We start from the raw sequence: 20,605 nt of genomic DNA, 5'->3' as shown, positions 1-20,605 counted from the left end.
ACAAATATGGGAACGTAGCTCTGGCCTTTCATACACCAGTCTCTTTCTTATTGTCGAATCACGAACTCTGTCCTACAGTTTTATATATAGATCTGTTCTAGATTAGATGCTCTTCTGGGTTCTTTTATGAGCTCCTGGTTGAGTCGTAGTTGTGCTCTTGGAGTAATTTTGGTGAGCTGGTCACTCCTGCGAAGGTTCATCACTGTTACACGCAGGCTGATACGCCTCAATGACTTACTGTACTGTAGTTTCTCATCTGTTTCAGAATTTCTTTAGATTGTGTTGCCTTTTTAGAGCTTTTAGCGTGCTTTACTTTGTCAGACAGGTTCTATTTACTGAAAGTAATTTTTTATTCAACAAGTCTGCCAGTAATCAGGCCTGGGTGTGGCAAGTGAAATTTATCTCAGCTTTTCAAAAAATGTGGCTAATCACAGTTATGAAATCCTTCATGATTTAGCAAAGAGGGAAATTACTTTTTCATATATGACCAGGTAGGTTTGGACCTCTATTTTCCCCTTAAATATTTAAATCATCATCCAACTCATAAAACTGCATTTTGTATTATAATCTTTGTGTAATACAGTGGAACCTTGGATTGCAAGTAACGCGGTTTGCGAGTGTTTTTAATACATTTTGACTTGGAAAACGAACAAGTCTTGGTTTACGAGTACCGAGTATCATTTATCACGCATGCGCTTCTTGTTTTGAAGCCGAACGTCACATGATCACAACTGAACCAACGTTTTCTCTCTCTCTCTTGCGTTGCGGAATTGTGGGTAATCGTCTCCCCTGATGGGTCTTAGTGCGCGTCACTTACTGGTATAATCAACATCCGTGCACGTGTGTACTGTTTACTTTAACACTGTGACCACGTGTGTGTGCGTAAAAAATATTTTATTTTGTGTCTGTATGCGTGTTAGCAAGTCTCATTAGAGAGGTTAAAGATCCATTTTCTCTCTCTGTATCAGCCTGCTCTTGTTGTGTGTGCGCATGCGTCATTGGACACCGTGCCACACACACACAGCCCCCTTCTACTTTCGCCTTCAGAGATAAACAACCACACACACACACACACACACTCTATCTCTCTGCTCTACACAGAAACACTGCTCTGTCGCGATTCTTTTTAAAGGTAAACTGCAGGTTAATTAGTTCTATTTTTACTTTATATTTTATATATTTTGTATATTTTGTGTTTTATGTATTTATTTTTTGGGGCTGTGAAACAAATAATTTGAGTTTCCATTATTTCTCTTGGAAAAGATTTGATATGGTTCATGAGTGTTTTAAAATAACAAATTATGCTTGTAATCCAAGGTTCCACTGTATTAACATTCGTTTAATGACCTCAATCATTAAAGTGGGACAAAAATGGAAAGAAATACCGAAATAAAAAAAGTCAAGGAGGGGTAAATGTTAGGGAGGGTTTTTCCTTACAGCACTGCATGCTGAGTAGGCCCCCCCTTTTGTCCCCAAAAAACAGTGATGCATTGTCTGTTCTGACACAATTCTGTGGCAACCACATTACCCTTTCCAGTAATTTACTGTAGCTCTTCAAGCGAAAGGAAAAAACAGCCTGGCCTGAATACAGTATAGCATGTCTGGGTGTCGTCTCAGCCGCACAAAGTCTAACGTGAAACTCGAGATACAAATAAAAGGCCATATTCATTATCATAGGACCATAACTTTGTGAGCATAATGTTTCTAGGCAACCGGGGAACACGAGCACCAGGCATAACCAAGGTGAGGACTAGATTCGACGAATCAGATAGCTAGCACGAAGCAGATAAGATATTTTACACGGATAAATAAAAGATATGCTGACGTTAGAAGTAAATCAAAACCATCAAAAGGGTCGACATGCTCCTTAAATGTGTTGAGACTCGACAAAACTAAAAGTCACGCTCTAACTGCACTTAGCTTTAACAACAGCCGCCAGAAACGGCTGCAGATATCGAGCTAACGGAGAGCGTAGTTAGAATGTTTGCCATGTACTTTCCAGAGGATAGGATGAGGTCAATTCCCTCATACTGTGACATTGACTCACTTACAAAAACACTGACACCAAGAAAAAAATTCTGGCTTAAATAGCAGTGGACTCCAAGTGTGGTGTAACACATCTTATACACACTGGGTGTTCCCGAAATTAGATTTGGACAAAGGGCTAAATTCTAAAGTAGTACTTATCTTATCTTATCTCTTTCTGGACCAACACTGAGTGTTTGGGCCCTAGTGGGTTTTTTATAGCCACAAAATAATAATAATTAAAAAAACCTCATGATACATACAAAACAAATTGGATGGAACTTGTGTTAGAGTCTCACTTCGGGCGATCTAAATTCAGATAAATACTGTATATAATATGCAGTGGTCAGAATTCCTGTGGAAGTGAGTAGACTATCCATTCGGCCCGAGTCTGAGTAGTCAGAGCTGGTTCAGAAATGTGCAGAGGTGGGTGGAGTCGCCAAAAATCGTACTCAAGTAAGAGTAGCTGTACTTTAAAATAATATTACTTAAGTAGAAGTAAAAGAAGTCATCCAGAATATTACTCAAGTAAGAGTAAAAAAGCATTCGGTGAAAAGACTACTTAAGTAGCTGTTTCATCCTAATGTCTGATTTATTAATTCTGTTAAAGATTATGTAAGCAGCCAGACAAAATAATGAAATAATGTACAAATTCTGACATTTTCAAATAATAAAATTAATGAAATAAATGTAATAAAATAATTGAATACAATTTAAACCTTTACAAAAAAGCAAAGTAAGGAAAAATTTTCTAACCTCACTTTTTTTCACAACATAAAGCTTTTGAATTAAAAACCTACTGTAGGTAACTACATTAAATAAAACAGCTAAACTAACCGCAACACGTTTCCTTCGAATGGGAGGAACACACTCATGTGGTCGATCCACCGGCTGCGTTTCCCTGGCAAAAAAAAAAAGAAAATCGAATGTGTAGAATAAATGGGTATAAAAGTAACGAGTCGAGTGGAGCCGGATGTAGCGGAGTAAGAGTAGCGTTTCTTCTTCTCAAATCTACTCAAGTAAAAGTAAAACTACTTTTGTGCTTTTTTTTTTTCAAAAAGTTACTCAAGTAAATGTAACTGGTGCGTCCCCACCTCTGGAAATGTGTCCTAGTTTACCGAATATCTTTAGGAAAACATGCGAGTGGAAATGTTACTCATACTCGAGGATGTTTTACATGACTTCGCTTATTATTCCAATCATTTCCTGTTAAATATAACGAATCAGAAAAATGACGGAGCTGATTGTAGTACTGTAATCGTCAAAGTATTGTACAGTAATCGTACAGACTGTTTCAGTATGGCGGTGTAATCTTAGGATTCAGTGTAACTTCCCTGAAGCTCAGTTTTATATTTACAGCTTTCACTTTCCACATTATGTTGTCGTTAATTTTTGTTATTTTGTTGTTATTTTGTTTGGGTGCTAATCAGATCCCTTTATAGGAGTGCCAATGATCTCTCAAGCCTGTGAATTCCACTTTATTTTATCTCACTAGATGAGACATTTCCTGGGAAATCTCGTTCTAGCGAAATGGATTATCAGTAAGAAACAGCACTAACAACATCGCAATATTATACACACCCCAACCTCCTGAGACTTGCCAATGAAAGGTGTGTTTGTGTGAACAGTTATTCAGGTATCTTAGTTTCTGTGTGAAACGAATGAGGAACAACCCCCATCTAACCCCCCCACCCCCCCCCCCCCCACCCACCCACACACACACACACACACACACATGTCATACTTCATCGTTTCTCCCTTGATTGACTTCCTGTTTCTGTTTTAAGGGCCGATTAAATACTTAATCGGAGCTTTATCGCTTACGGTTTGTCCTGCTAATTGATTAACATGCTAGCTAATTAGCATGCTAGGTGATTGAAGGTATTCTTGTTTTTGCTTTTCCCTTTTCTATAACTGTTGGGAAAATGCTTCACTTTTTTATTTTCGTAATAAGTATGTACACATTTTCCCTGGAAAGGTGTGTGTGGTGATCCTTAAGGTCTTTTTACCCTGAAAAAGAGACACACTAAAGGGACAAACAGTGGACCCCTGAACAGCGTGCCTCCCGAGTTGAGTACTTGAGTAAATCTACCAGGAACGTTGGACAAATCTCGCCGTCCAGTTTGGAATGGCTGGATGTGTGACAGATACGACTCTGTTTATTGTTTAAATAAAACATGAGCGGTGTAAATAAAGAACATTTCTCTCTATAATCCCCTGCTACACTAATGCACTTATCCCAGTTTTTCACTAGTGCTTGGACACCATCAGGGTAGAAGTTTTTCTCAGTACGTCGAAGACATGATAAGACCGCCTGCTTTGCTTCTGAAACGCCGGCCTCCCAGGAATTCCATTAATGACCCAAACATGTAGAAATTACAAGTTTGTATCTGTCAATTTTCCAAGGATCAGACATTCCACTCGCCAAATATTTACAGGAAAGACTGCAGTGGGCTCCAAACGACATTCACGGACGTATGGCCTTTTTAAAAAAACGTTCGATTGTTTTACCGCGGCTAAGGCTCTCGTCACCGTACTGTGCCTGAAGTCGTCTGTAATTGTCCATCTGAAAGTTCATCAAAAATCCTGGTTCGACTTGGACATCTTGTCCATACATATCTCACTTTACCAACACTGAGTTGTGTTTTACCACTAGAGTGAATGTGTTGTAATATGTGATCCATTCGATATTTTGTACTATGCTGCAATTATGAAAGCAGCTGATGCTCATGCTATAACAGGTCCTGGAATGTACTTTCACCTTCATACACCCATAACCCATTGAGTAAGCATGTGTTCATGCCAACTAGTTACTAGGAACATACTTTCCAGCTCAGAGCATTCGTGCAATGAGGTGAGAATGCCAAACTGGTTCTTTTTTGTCTTTTTCTTTGAAAGCTATTCGGAAATCCAAAGACTGGGCTTAATTTATTTTCAGCACGTTGTATATATTAAAAGCATGTGTAGGCTGTAGATAGTTTACTTGTGTTATCTCTTAGTTTCACTTTGCACCATGGATGAAGTAATGCTGGAAACAAGTCACGTCATTTCTCTCCAGTGGGCTTCAAAAGGGTTCTTCAAAAGCAGGCTGCTGCAAGATGCAGCCTGAAAACTTCAGCGAGGCATAAATACCTCCCGGCTATTTACTAACAGCGTCTAACAGCTGTCGGCACTGCGAGTTTATCATGTGTGTTTGAATAAGCTGTTTCACACATTGTTTTTTTTTTTTACATTTGGGATTAAAATAGCAAGATAAATATTGAATTTTGTAAATACTGTATATATATAACATAAATCTTAAGCTGTCATATCGTTGGAACTCACCAAGAGCCAGACTGCCATACATTGTTGGTAAACTAAAGACTTTTTTTCTTTTTTATTAAATACAGATTTCTGGGGAATATTAACATCTGGGCAGAACAATGGGAAAAAAAGAGTAAAGACTCGTTTGCCAGAGTAAAAATAAAAGGAACAACATCTTTCCCCTGCATTTAAACACTACAGTTTAACAAAACAATCATCTGATTTTATGCTTCACATTAACTGGGATAGAAAACCCACAGTGCATTACAGTATGTTGTGTATAATTACCGTAAGTGATGCGGACAGGTCTGGTCAGATTCTGATTGAGGAGCTGGTTCTTTAGTGTGAAGGTGACGTTCAGGGGAGAACTCGGAGATACGTAGCTGCTCTTTAGATAATATAATGCAACGGGTCCATCTGGTCCATCTGTGTCCTCTCTAAACTCGGTATGGCCACTGAGGTCCTCGCCGTGTGCCCCAAACCACCCGATCTCCGGCTTCGGGAAACCCTCGGTCTCATAATGCAGCGTGACGCCGGAGCAGTTCGCGTTTATGCGCAGCTGTGGTTCTTTATAGAAAGCTAATGTAAACATAGAAGCGCACACACACACACACATATATACACACACATGTTTTGCATTAATTTTTCTGGAACAGATATCACAGAGTTCAGTTAAACAAAGCTACCTGATAATGTTTGACTTATACATTTGACCAGTAACGTGAATGTGAATCGTTTCCAACAAGCTACATATTAAAGATTTCTAGATATAGTAAGTGGTTATGGCACAGCACCCATGGCTATTATTTATTCTACCTCAGGACAACACCTCTGGTCGAAAAAGGCAACACACACATTTTATCCACAATGTTTTTGCTCAATATTTCTTGGTTAAATGCTGGAGCAGTATAAGTTTAATAAATTGTATATGCATAAATATTATTCCTGAGTAACAATATACTGAACAAAGCTAAACACGATGCTATAATAGTTCATATCGCAAAGTAAGATATGAAATTTATAATTGACATTGGCTGCAATAATGAAACTAAATCTGTATTGTCGACTGAATGGCTTCTATTTTTACACTCAGTTTTCATACTTACCAAGTAAAAAATTTATCAGGAATCAGTGTCAAGATAAGTATGTTTTTGTCCAACTGTCATTTTTCAAGTTTTTCTTACACACACACACACACACACATCTTGAGATAGCAAAAGGCTAAAAGTATGCAGCACATCCAGTGCCAAACTGACATCTAGCCATGTTTCATCAGACTCTATTTATATGATTAAGATTTAATACATCTGACGTAAAGGAGACAGAAATTGTACTGTGTGTATTATACATCCTACATAAATGACCGTTAGAGAGAATAAAGTAAACACTTTAGTGTGAGTCTGTCACCAAGAATCTCTTCATGGAAAAGATTTCTGCATTCTCGTCTGTTAAAAGCCAGTACATTTCTACTGAGTGAACGAGAATGAATCTTCATACCTCCATATTCGAGCTGCACCTGGACTTTGTCTGTGCCCTTGGAGTTGCTCACGGTGCACAGGTACCGCCCCACATCTCTCGGCCCCACCCGCTGGATCCTGAGCGACGCGTTGCCTTTCTGCAGCTCGGACACGAACAGCGACGTACGGTCACGATAATCCACGTTCTGTAAGTCCAGCTGATCCACTTTGTAATAGAAGCTGTGGACGACACGGGAATCCTCCACCCGCTGCCAGGTGACAACCAAAGGTGCAAGGTCAGGCGTGGAGTCAGGGGGGAACTCACAGCCCAGGACGGCAGGCTGACCTCGGACAGCGACTACGCGACCTGCGGGCGCGTTCACCTTAAAGCCTGCAGAGACACAGAAACACATATAATCTCATTTTTGTGTCTGATATACACCAGTCATCAAGATTCACACACAACGGACAATTTGGGAACATCAACTAGCCCTATCTGCTTGTCTGAAACCCAACACACACACACACCTAAGACGGGAATAGAACCTTCAACCCACTGTGCCAAAACCCCCCTAGGCCTCTAAATGTGCCTCTAAATCTCAGCAATTGTATATAACTAAACCCACACAAGCCATAATTATACACCGTAACCTCGTGACTGTCACGGAATACCACTAGATTCCATTTTGTGTTTTTTTTTTTCCCTGATTTTCTCCCTAATTTAGAGGGGGCTCCCACATTAAGGCTACTACTACCACTCAGCCGGGAGGGCCGAAGACTATCACGTGTTTCCTCTGAACCGCGTGACGCCAGCCGACCGCATCTTTTCGAACTGCTATCCGCACCGTTAGGGGCTTAGTCACACACTCTGAGTCACTCTTAGTCACACAGCTAGCCGCTCTTTTTTTAGCTTTTCCGCGTGCGCGAAACAGATGCCCCTGATTGGCGGTAGAGCCGTGATTAATGTGGGTGCACAAGGTACCTCTCATCCCTCTCCTCTGAGAGAGCTCGGCCAATCAGCTCTCTCTAGAGCTCCGGCTGCGAGAGGTTACAGCATCACCCGGGAATCGAACCAGCGATCTCCGGATGATAGGACGAGCGCTTTACCACTGCGCCACTCGGAGGCCTCGTTTCCTTTGGAAACAAATTGGAGCGCTCGCCTGAACCAAGGTGGCTCATTAGTTTTATTATATTAGTTGGCCCTTTGTCGTGCATCTGTTGAGTTACCCTTTGAGAATTCTCTCTGCGTCATGCCCGTTCCCCCTTTACTCCTGGTCTGTTCAGTTCCTTTTCTGTTTCTGTTTCTTTAGGTTGTTTGTGTATCTCCCAGCCATGTGTATCTCCTAGTCTTTGTAGCTCCCAGTCGTATGTGGTACTGTATATCTCCATGGTATGTTAAGCTTCCTGTTTAGTTCGTTTTTGTGAATAATCTGTCATGCCATCTTCCCTGAACTCCGTGTTTGTGATTCTCATGTTTAGCTCCTAATCTTGTTTAGTTTAGCTCCTTGTGTAGTCGAGCTCAAAGACACAAGATATTTTAGTTTTAGTTTTCTTCTAGTTTCCCTGTTTGATCCTTCTTAGTTTCATAGTGAGAGTTTTCTTTGTTTATGTTTTGTTTTCCTCATTAAAAGTCTCAAGTTCTCAGCCTTGCGATCATGCCCAATGTAAAGTCCACACCCCCTACCTGTAAACGTGACCCTGCGGGCAGTAAAGACCTACGAGTCTGGTCCCATCCCACAGGAAACCCAACGCAGAACAAACTGCTGAACTAATGGGTGCATTACTATATATGGGGCCTAACAGGGAAAGGTAAAGTTCCTACAGTATGGTAGTTGATCCAGGCTTTAAATTCCCCAGATTCAATCTAAACAAGCATCAGTGGAATGTGCTGGAAAAAGCAGTCAGATTCTATTTTGCTACTTTCACACACCACAGCACACATAGACCCACAGAGACCCTGCGGGCAGAAGCCACGTTACTGAGCCAGGCAGAAGTTGGCGAGCGCCTAGAGTCCCGAACCGCCAGGGCCCCATGACATCACTAAGTATTTTTAGCGAGCACTTACATCTAACGTCTGAAATGATTAAAATCCACTTGCTAAAATAGCATTAGAATGTTATTACGCCATGCGAGCTCTGTTGTAGTGTTTTAATGAACAGTAGGAGACTTTAAGTTACCCACGTGGTGCAGAAAAACGGAAAGAACAGGAGGAGAACAGGATTCTTGGCAAAGGTAACACCATTTTCCATTCCTGTGTATAATCACAAGTCACTTCAGGTCAACAGTGTCACAAGAGTTGCTGTCGTGTTGTTCTCTCCATTCAGCACAAAGTCAGAAAATCAGTGGATATGGAGTCAGTAATAACAAAGTTCTCTAAAGCCAAAGCTTGCAAGGTCAGATATTAGTATTTTGACCTACACCATTCACCCCAACCATGCACACAATAAGGCAAATTACTTAAAATATATATTTAAATTCAGTGTTGGGGAGTAGTTAACTACAAGTAGCGACGCTACTAACTTAACTACATTTTTCAGTAGCTTGGCAGTAGCTCAGTTGCTTTTTAAACAGTGTAGCTTTTCCAGTAGCTAACTACTTTTTGCAGCAAGTAGCGGTGTAGCTGCGCGAATCAGCGCGATGCAAAGATATTCTTCTTGTTAGATTACAAACTCATTTTTTGCCATTACCGCCACCTGTTGTTTAATCACGCATCTTGCGGCTAACGGTTCACTGACGTACAGAAGTGGGTTGACACACCCATCCATGATGGAGCAAGACGTGGCGGCAGATTTGGAGGATGGAGAAACAACTAACGTTAATTACCCATGGCCTTATTTGTCCAAGTTCATGTCTCTCAAAGAAACAACAAGTAAAAGTTACACTTTTGTATGCAATCTTTGCAAACCAAAGTTTAAAACGCTGTCTACGTCGAAGACCTCAAGCACAAATTTAAGGACGCACATACAGGTGAGTAATGGCCATTTTAAATGTATTAATTATCCTGCTTTATTGCTCTCTATGTTACATCAAATTTCTATTTCTGATTTAATTACAATGACCCGCCATGATCTGTCCGCCAGTTTGGTAATGAACATAAAAGACCACTAACGTTAACGTTTGCGCCATCGTGTTTGTCAGTTGAACAAAAAATGTAATCTTAGTTTTTTATTGCACGACAAAGGCTTTGATCTAATTAAATTGCTGTATAGATTTGTTGTGACTGGTTTCAGAGCAGCTGAACTGCATGTGAGCGAGTTTAACGTGCATTTTTCAAATAGCAGTTATGCTGTTTAACATTCACATAACTTCCAACATTTATTTATAATATACGTTGTTCAAAAAAATCAAAAGTAGTTTCAATGTAGCTAGCTACTTTTTGATAGTAACTTGTAGTGTAGCTAACTACTTTTCCAAAAGGGTAGCTTGACTGTAGTTTAACTACTTTAACTTACGAGTAGCTTGTAGCTTGTCAAACTACAGTTTCAGAGTAGCTTCCCCAACACTGTTTAAATTAACATTATTTATCAATATTAATATTAGGTCAATAATATCCAAAAACAGGGAGAAAGAATGAAATCTGGATAAACACAGTGCCAGAAGAGGGGAAGAGAAGAAATCAACATTTGAGGAGGAGAAAGTCTAATCTGTGTTTTTTGAAGTATGAATGAAATTTCCGCGTATGTTTTTCAACAATTTATTTTATTTTATTTTGCCTTTTTCCGCATTTCCCTATGTATAGCATGTAGGATCATGGGATATATCCGGTCCTCCGTAGCGTAAAATGAACGTGAAGAAAACGCACTAGAAGCGGTTTCCTTGCGTTCGTTGGGGCCGCCCCAAAAAAACTTCATGCAACGTTTTTTTTTATGCCGTATAAACGTGCAGCCGGACAAACGCACGTCACCAAAGCCCGTGTGAACACTCTCATTGACTCCTATGTGTAGAAAACACTCTGCGCTTGATCCGCGCTCACCGGACGCTACTAACGCAAGAAAAACGCTCGATTTTAACACCTGTGTAAACAAGGCCTAATTCTTGTGCTCACTTCCTATATAACAGCTGTCTCTTTATTCACCTTGCATGATGAGTAAATAAAGTAAATAAAGACTCTTAACTCTTTACAAATAGAAACTTAACTGGAACAAGCTTGTGGTCTGAATGTCTTTATTCTGCAGCTCAGCTGGTCATCAGTGTGCGGTTTGTTCGTGCGTGCCGAGCCTCTCATACCGTCTAGTTTCACTGTTTTATTTAAATTCCTTATGTATAAAGAGAGCAAATAAAAGACTGCACAGGGATTTATAAAACGTGACATTAGGTATTGTGTCTCAGCGCATTGCCAGTGTCCCTAACTCTTATCCTGTACACCCTGTGTACACACTTTGTGCCTCATGCCCCTATTGTACTGTATATGTGATCTGTACACACGCCAGATTTGCCTCCACATGTCCTTGAGGTGCACCAGTACAATCTGGGTAGCGTGCTACAACAAGCCCTGATCAATCACAGAATGTCAGGAAATGAAAAAAAAGTGATTGCTTTTTTTTTTTTTATCATCACAAATGAAGAGATGAATACCCAAAGGCCACGCTTTTTCATTATTCCCTTATGAATGCATCCATGAGCTTCATTTGCCAAATGGGCAAGACATCACATGCTCAGTCTGCTAGAAGAACTTACCTGGGCTACTTCAAAACAGTCTCAGAAACCAGAGCTGCTCCTTTATGCATCAGGTTGGTTAAATTCCCCCACATTCCTTAAAGTTCCCTTAGTGTTAGACTTCCACAGGATCCCAAACCAGACTGCCTATTCACCTACTTCAACAACCTGACCTTATACAACCTCCTTTTCGTTATAGATTTTGTGTAAATAGTTTTTTAATAAAAAAGACATTTCTGCCTTTGTATGGAGAAAGATGCGTGTGCCATATTGCCTAGCGGCCGGCGCAGCTCACACACACCTGTAATCACATGCACTTGTTTTGAGTTTGTATCAGTTCCAGGTTTGCATGGCATCTTACATGTCTGGTGGCTCCTAAAAAAAGATTTGTTCAAAGCGTAAATTACTGGGTCTTTTGTTTGTTTGTTTCGACACATGATTTGCGTCCTCAGGTTTTGAGAACTCTTGCCGGTTCTTTTACTTCCAGTAAGTGTTGCCTGATTTAAGCTTGTGGTCCATGCCTCTGGGTACGATGTTTTCCATGCCCCAGAATACACGCTAGGGTCCTTGCAACTCCTTTACTCCATTCCTCTAACACTGTTAAATATCTTTTCTCACATATGTGCAGGTGGTTGCCATTACTACAATCCTCATCTTTATTCTTGTTCTACTTTCTGACTCTAAGTGCTGAGCTCTACGGAAAAAAAGGAAAACAGGAAATGTTTGGGTTTTAAGTAAATATGTGCCTTTTATTGGCAGGGACCCTCCCAAGTTCTCCCACAGCACCCCACTTCTCCTCTTCCCGCACTAGCATCCTGTAGCTGCCCACATCAAATTCAAAACCCTGATGCCTGCCTACAAAACCAACAACGGCCCAGCACCCACCTACCTCTCTCTACGTGGAGGGGGAAGTCGACCACAATGGCTTCCATTGTGAGCCAGCTTCTGCACTCTCAAAACCCAAGCAGCCCCTTAGAGCCCCAAACCAAAGTTGAGCTTTTTAGGTGAAAGGAGTCCTTTCAGAGGTAATTTAATGCTGGAACAGGTGCTGGAACAGTGCTGGAAGATGCGCACCAAAGCCGAACCTAGTGCTGGAGGGTAGTGAAACCCAACCCAAGGTTCAAAGCTTGAACCCAATCTACATTTAAATGATAATAATATAGTTCTATTGGGATTTGGGTATTGATTTGCTTTTCTATAAATGCAACCTGATCTTATTTAGCTATTTTATGAAGTTCTATGTATAAATATTTTATCTATTAATCTTTAAGATTCACTTTTGAGATGAAATTTAAGATACTTAAATCTACTGTTAAAGAAACGAATGTTAAGAGAATTGAGGTTAAAACATCACTATTGACAAAGTGTGGGTTTTTTTTTTTATCAAGTAATCATCAACAGACTGAAAGATGCCAGGACAGGAGCACGGGACACAAGACACAGGACACAGGACACAGGAACTTGCTCATAAGTTGGCACAGAACTCTAGTGTCTGCTGTTGGGGAGATGGGAAGTTTGGTTTTGTGGTGTTTTTTTTGTGCTGTGTTTCTTTTTCTGGTTCTTTCTGTTTGAAAATGAATGTTAAAAACTTTGATCAAAAAAGAAGTCTGTGGCCTCCGAGTGGCGCAGTGGTAAAGCGCTCGCCCTATCATCCGGAGATCGCTGGTTCGAACCCCGGGTGATGCTGTTTTCCTCTCACAGCCGGAGGCACAGAGAGAGCTGATTGGCCGGGCTCTCTCAGGGGGGCGGGATGAGAGGTATTTGGGCTCCCGCATTAATCACGGCTCTACAGCCAATCAGGGGCGTCTGTAAGCTCGCGCACGCGGAAGGGGCGGCTAGCGCTTTCCTCCGAGTGTGTTACTCCGCCCCTAACGGTGCGTGAGCGAGCAGTTCGAAAAGATGCGGTCGGCTCGCGTCACGTGGTTCGGAGGAAACACGGGATAGCTTTCGCCCTCCCGACTGAGTGGTTGTGGTAGCCTTAATGTGGGAGCCCCCTGGTGACGGGGAGGAATTGGCCACGACTAGATTGGGGAGAAAATCGGAAAAAGAATTGGACAGGACTAAATTTAAAAAAAAGAAAAAAAAAAAAAAAAAAAAAAAAAAAGTCTGTATCTATATGAGGGGTCTGACTCAAATCAACAAGTATGTGATTAAAACACTCTTTGACTTTTCGTTCCCTTTGTTTTCTCTTAGTCATTTTGAAAGTTTGTTCTTGCACTCATGAGAATTGGGCAATTGGCGTCAGTCCCATGTCCTGTGCTTCATTATCTGACGCAGTCCTTACGTGTCCAATTTAAGGAGACTTTAGAAAGATTACTTCATAGGACAGTCAGTTATGTGAAGTTACTCATAGTCTTTTCCGAATCTTTTACCATGGAAGTTCCTTAGTGTATTCGTAGTTTAACAACACCATGTGCCAATTTGACATCTGAAAATCTTCTGCAGCCCAAACAAGCCGGATGATACAAAGCTCATCACATCCTTCTCTCCCTGAGACACTCATGTCTCATCTTTTATCTCAGCATATTTAGCAGACGCCTCATCTTGAACTTTGTTTCCACTTCTGTTCGTTCCGATCCTTAAAGTGATCCATCATCTTGTCAGGATCTGATATTCGCCACGATAACAATGACCTCACCTTCAGTCACTGCACACAACCTTGGGGAACCCGTGGACAATCGAACGGCCTCTTTCGCTCACCTTGCTAACCCGAGACGCTCATGTCGCATTCTTTTCTACAACATAAGAAAGGATTGTTCCACACAGATGCTCGTTCAGTCCCTTGTTATTTCAGGACTAAACAAGTGTCTTCTTTGTCTTTCGGCTGTTCCCTTTCAGGGGTCGCCACAGCGAATCATCTGCCTCCATCTAATCCTATCCTCTGCATCCTCTTCTCTCACACCAACTAACTTCATGTCCTCTCTCACTGCATCCATAAATCTCCTCTTTGGTCTTCCTCTAGACCTCCTGCCTGGCAGTTCCAACCTCAGCATCCTTCTACCAATATATTCACCATCACTCCTCTGAACATGTCCAAACCACCTCAATCTGGCCTCTCTGACTTTAGCTCCAAAACATCTAACGTGGGTTGTCCCTCTGATAAACTCATTCTTAATCCTATCCATCCTTGTCACTCCCAAAGAGAACCTCAACATCTTTAGCTCTGCTACCTCCAACTCTGCCTCCTGTCTTTTCTTCAGCGCCACTGTCTCTAAGCCGTAGAGCATCGCTGGTCTCACCACTGTCCTGTACACCTTTCCTTTCAGGACTAGACAAGTGTAGTTGGTCCAAATGCAGCTGAATGAGTTGTTTTGAATGGTTTTAAATTCCCCCACATTACCTCATTATTTCTTTCCCTCCCGAAGCTGCCCGCATTAGATTAAAACAACTGATGCTTTCCTTCATCTTAAAGCCCTTAACAGTAACCTGATCATCCAGTATAAAGATTTACTTAATTGGAAAGATTTCAAAGCATGACTTATGTAAGTCATGACTCTCGAGATAAGGATGTCGTTAAAAAGCAGCCAAATGCAATCAGCACACAGGACTAAGATAAAATAAAGCAGAACATGTGCTTCAACTTGAATGGATTTATTATTTCATTAGATTACAGTATTGTCTGAGCTCCATTTAAAGTTAGAGCAAATTCACAGAGATCAACAGAGCAAAAAAAAAAAAAAACCCACCTGTGATAAACTGTGAACATAATGGAAATGGTGGCCTGGGCAGAAATAAACCCATCAGTGGAATAAACACTGTAGACTGGCTCAGGCTTTAAAGAGACATGCTATCTAAATATTTTTGTGCAGAACTTTATACGAGCGTCCTGGTAGCTCATACCAAATAAATGCTTGTAGATATTTTCAAACAGGAATTGAACAACCGCATGAACTGATCAAACAGCTCTCTAGGACCCACTTGTAATCAAACTGCCAGTATTGTGTTACAGTATCTCAGAAGCTTGTTAGGATCAAATGTGGCTCTGTGGTGATGCCATGCAGCCGTTTGATAGTTACAGACAAAACATTTTGTTAGTTTTTAAACAACTGTTAACTATAGCTATAGCTTGCTTGTTCCAGAGTCCCAGAGTTCCTCATTTTAGCATCAACAAGAAGATAAGAGTTTCGATACCCACGGGGTAACATTGCCTTACCAACACTGAGCTGGACAGTACAGAAAAGACAAAGCTCGGTAGCTGGCTAACACACACCTGTACCCAACTACATAGCAAACAACACAATTCGCACTTGAGCATCAACACAGCAACACCTAGAACGTTAACACCTTCAGAGTTTATTTTTCTCAACACTCTGGATATCTTTTACCATCTGTCTAAAGCTCCTGCTAATGGTTTTAACTGCTGATGTACTCTTCTGTGCAATAGAGTGCTGGGGAGAAGCATCATCTCAGAAGCTGTGACCTCCAGGAGGCAGCATTGGAGAGGAGGACGTGAACAAATGTGCTGTCCACTTTGGCCAACCACAGCCACCCACCACACAGAGCTTATGGCGAAGGCCAGGGGTGTTTACGTGGATGAGTTCCGTCACAAAGCCGATTAACTGACAGATTCAGCAAATCTTTTGTCCGCAGAGTGATTTGGCATTTAAGCACCTCTCTATGGGGCATGGAATGTGGAAAGGGAGCTTTAGCTTTAAGCCTTTTCTGCTAGATACATAACGATGCTACCCGCATACCTTTCTTATCTTTTAGCCTCAGGTTGTGCTTATTTACTCTTAGGTTTACACAAAATGCCATTACGCGTAGATCTGGTCACTTTCATAACCTTTTTTCCCAGATTTTCTCCCAAATTTAGCCGTGTCCAATTCCCAACATTCATTAGGGCACTCCAACATTTACATTTAGTCATTTGGCAGACGCTCTTATCCAGAGCGACTAACATTTTTTATCTCATTACACATCTGAGCAGTTGAGGGTTAAGGGCCTTGCTCAAGGGCCCAACAGTGGCTACTTGGTGGTTGTGGGGTTTGAACCTGGGATCTTTCGAACCGTAGTCCAATGCCTTAACCACTGAGCTACCCCTGGCCCTAACGTCTAACATTAACGTCTAACAGTCGGGCGGAAGACTGTCATGTGTTTCGCTCGCTCACGCACCATTGGGAACGGTGTAACCCGCTCAGAGGTTATTCGTTTCTTCCACTTGCATGAGTCACAGACGCCAATGATTAGCGCCTCTAACCCCGCCCCTCTAAGATGGCTCGGCCAACTCGCTCTCTCTAGGTCCCCAGGCTGTGAGAGGCTACAACATCACGCAGGAAATTTAACCTGTGATGTCCGGAAGATAGGTCGGGCATTTTACCGCTGCACCACTTGGGGGGGTCGTTTTGATTTTTTTTATCTCATGGTTTTCTGGTCATTTTTATCATCTCTCACATGCATGTCATGTTTACCGACTATACATAAGCTCTACAGTGAGCATTGATGGCTCAGTTGTCTGCTGTGGTGACCCCTTGACTACACAATTTATCTATCATGCTGTTCATGTTCATGCTGTTGGATCCATTGCCTACACAAACCCAATATTTGTTCAGTTCGTTTAATATTTATAGTACTAATAAGAAAATAATATAGCTGGACTGTGTGCAGTAGTAGTTTGCCAAACCTAATATCTGTATTGGTCTACCATAATAACTGGGTTATGCAAAATCAGTGTTTTTCAGCAACCAAGAAAAACAGAATGGGATTGATGTGGATTTACAGCACCAAGCCCCACAATCCACACCTGCTGACTTCCCTGTGTGTTTATGCTTTGAAGCCCAATGTTTTCTTTTTTTTCCCAGTTGCTATGAAATTTGTACGTTTACGTCTAAACACAGCCCAAAATTTCTGTTGTAAATATAAGCACTCTGTTACTAGAGAACCTTAACATAAAAGAAGCTACTGTAATGCCCGAAGCTGTTCATGTAGGCTTTTAAACAGTTCACAGACACAATAACAGGGTAAAAACTGAATAAACGCATTAAGAATGTCAACAGTATAATCCAAAAAACAACTTTATAATCCAAAAAAGGCTCAGCATAAGCTAAACGTCTGCACTAACACGTAGCACTGAGCGCTAACACCACTTCACTGGGTTCAGTCACAACTGAGAAATCAGTAAGCAGCATAAAAACATATGAAGGTAAAACAGTAGCAAAACCCGAGAGCTTGAAGTCATTTTATTGGTCACCAATGAACAACGCCAGCCACAATGCAAACATTTGTATGCAAATGTATCAGCTCTTTTGTTTTTAAACGCTTGGAAAATATTTTTTATGAAATATCATTAGTTTTACTGGATTTTATATACCAGTAAAAGCGCAGCAATGTCGTTTAATTGGTTGGAGCCAGACCAGTGGGGCCGTGAAGTGGGACGTTTTGTGCGCGATGACGTCACAGAATACACAGAGCAGTTCACGCCGTTTCGGTGGTGGGGGTCGAATAGCTGATACATATGCATACAAATGTTTGCATTGTGGCTGGCGTTGTTCATTGGTGAGGCATCGACCAATAAAATGACTTCATTTCCACCCAGCCCCGCCCCCGACTCTGCTCTCTCAAGTTCGCGTTTACAAGTGCACAAGTGAGTTTTGCTACAGGAATATCGCAAAATGAGTAGCAAAAGTATGAAGTTAATGATGTGCCAAAATTTAACAAACAAACACAACCTGCTTTGAAAAAAAAAAAAATCGACTTTCTCACAAATGCAGCGTTTTGCAAACAAACACAATCTGCTTTGCAAAGAAAAAAGGTTTTCGACTTTCTCACAAATGCGCCAACCTATGTTCTCACAAATGCAATGGAGCAACTTCCTCTTCCGAAACAGCAGATGGCGCTATCGGTCAATTTACTCTATTCTCCCGAGACCTCAAAAAACGTGTTTATATGGTTTACCCTTATGTCCCAGAGGAATATGAGTGGGGAACAGTTTTGAGTTGTCTATTATTTATCCAGACAGCCAGACATATTAACACTCCACTATCTTTAGGATAGAGCCCTGTAGGGGAATAATACAGTTATATCAAACCACAGCTGCATTTTAATGAACTATTGAAGGCTGAAAGAACTGCCGTTGGCTTTTTATATCCATAATGGACGTATGCGACATGATGCATCAAAATCTTTTATAATTAGTGATCATATCTACATTTAAATAATCTTTAACAAAGCTATAAGGGAGAAAAAGCTTTAAATGAACAGTAAACATACTGACTTACAGACAGAATTCTATTACAAACCTGCTTGTAAAAAGTTTCATAAATTTCATGCAGTGATTCCTGCATCTTACTGTATCTACACCTCGCGCTGCAACAGCTGTCTACAATGTAGGATTGTACTACAGACAGAATTTAGTTCATTAAAATGCAGCTGTGGTTTAATATAACTGTCTTCCCCTACAGGGCTCTATCCTAAAGATAGTGGATTATTAATATGTGAGTATTGTCTATGTGTGCAAATCGATAGATGCAGCTTTTCACATCAGAGCTGTGAGTATAAATTTCAACTTACAAATACAAATATTAATTTTACAAGTTCTCACATTCAAATTTGCAAGCTCTCGGGTTTTGCTCCTGTTTTACCTTCATAAAAACACAAAACATGGGCTCTTTATTTAAAGGCGAACTACACTGAAGGGGTGTGTGAAGGTGAAGATTAAACTGAGTGGTATCGTATTGAAACAGATTACAGTAGGGGGTGCTGTACATTCATGAGGACTGAATGAACCTTTTATTATAATACTATTTTATTTTATACAAAAAATATTATAATAAAAAAGACCTTATTTATACAATGTCTGAGACTCTACATCAGGATTATGTCAGAACTTGTGAGGCGACAATGAAGGTTTATTTACTATGTGACTTCATATGAAAGTCCACCACAAACAGGATGTTGTTGAAGGGGTTTACATCTGTTTGTTAGCGACGGCACAGTAGTAAATTTATGGAATCACAACCTGATGGTGGTAACTGAAGTGAAAAAAAAGAGCTGATGCACTTTTGTGGCTAAATAAATCCAGACACCCAAGGAGAGCTAATGGTTCTCCACCCAGGTGCAGTCCAGACCTGCCGCAGGTAAAATTTAAAAAACATTTCTAGTTTTCAATCAGGATCATGGTATCCATACATCTCCATATTAACAATTTTATAAAATCACAATTTCATGAAATGCACTAGTAGGGATTTTAAGAAATAGCCAAGCTACCATGGAGGTTTTTGTTCTAGCTATTCTCATGTTAGTCTGTGGGAAAGCTACACCTAGTGCACACATGTAATTTGTGCAGTGAAGTTCGGGTCTATTAGTCAGTAAAATTAAAATTCCATCTGTCCAAAGTTTTTGGCACAATAAATCAATACCTCCTTTGTAGCTTAACGATTCTGTGTCAATTAAACACCAACCGCTAAGAACAATGCATCCTTTTGTGTGGTAACTTGAGAAGTGTGTAAGTGTCACGTCAAACAGGTCCAGCGTGAACTTTTTTTTTTATATATACTGTATATATATCTTCACTAATCAAAAAAAAAAAAAAAAGACTTACATGTTCCTGCTTGAAAAATCAACAATGAATGATGAATTTACAGTAACAAGTTCCCTCCACAGGACACAAGTGAATAATAGTGTGTGAATGGAATGGACTCTGCACCTTCTCTCAAACAAAGACTTCATTCAGTCTTAATTAATCTTCCTGTCATAAACAAGAACGCTTTGAAATGTTATAAAAGCTGATAAATGTGTGTGCCAATACATTTGCCAGTATGTAGGTTGGCAATAAAGGTAAATATTTCATAAAAGTAGATGTTTCATTTGCAGATTTTTTTTTACACATAAATATCTTTTGGCTGACTCTGTATAGTACATGACTCTCTCTTTCTCTCTCTCTCTCTCTCTCTCTATATATATATATATATATATATATATATATATATAGTAGAAGACAAGAGTTTGTAGAAATAGTTAAAAGATTAAAGCTACAAATAATCTGCTGATCTATAATGTAATCAGTGATATTAATATTATTTCAGGTTGAAGTCCACGTGCATGTCTGTCTGTACAGCAAAACTCTCTGTCTAACACAAAGAAATCACATTTAAGGTTAAAAAAAAAGTTTTTTTTTTTATCCAAAACAGAACTGCTTATAACTTGACTTTCACTCAGAGTGGTTTCTG

The 20,605-nt window shown here is 40.5% G+C and overlaps 1 protein-coding gene across 1 annotated transcript in view; it reads right to left on the bottom strand.

Moving 5' to 3' along the window:
• The window catches only part of LOC128528781 (CD276 antigen-like), a 29,791-nt gene that overhangs the window by 8,509 nt on the left and 677 nt on the right, over positions 1-20,605 (bottom strand). The window contains exons 2-3 of the mRNA XM_053501898.1: positions 6,826-7,176; positions 5,617-5,907 (exon numbers count right to left, since the gene is read on the bottom strand). Coding sequence (XP_053357873.1) covers positions 5,617-5,907; positions 6,826-7,176 — 642 coding nt within the window. The remainder of the gene's footprint in view (positions 1-5,616; positions 5,908-6,825; positions 7,177-20,605) is intronic.

This window comes from Clarias gariepinus, chromosome 8 (assembly GCF_024256425.1).
Source record: "Clarias gariepinus isolate MV-2021 ecotype Netherlands chromosome 8, CGAR_prim_01v2, whole genome shotgun sequence".
NCBI classification, from domain to species: domain Eukaryota; kingdom Metazoa; phylum Chordata; class Actinopteri; order Siluriformes; family Clariidae; genus Clarias; species Clarias gariepinus.
Note: the sequence above shows the minus strand (reverse complement) of the source record. Positions and strands in the feature narration are given on the sequence as shown.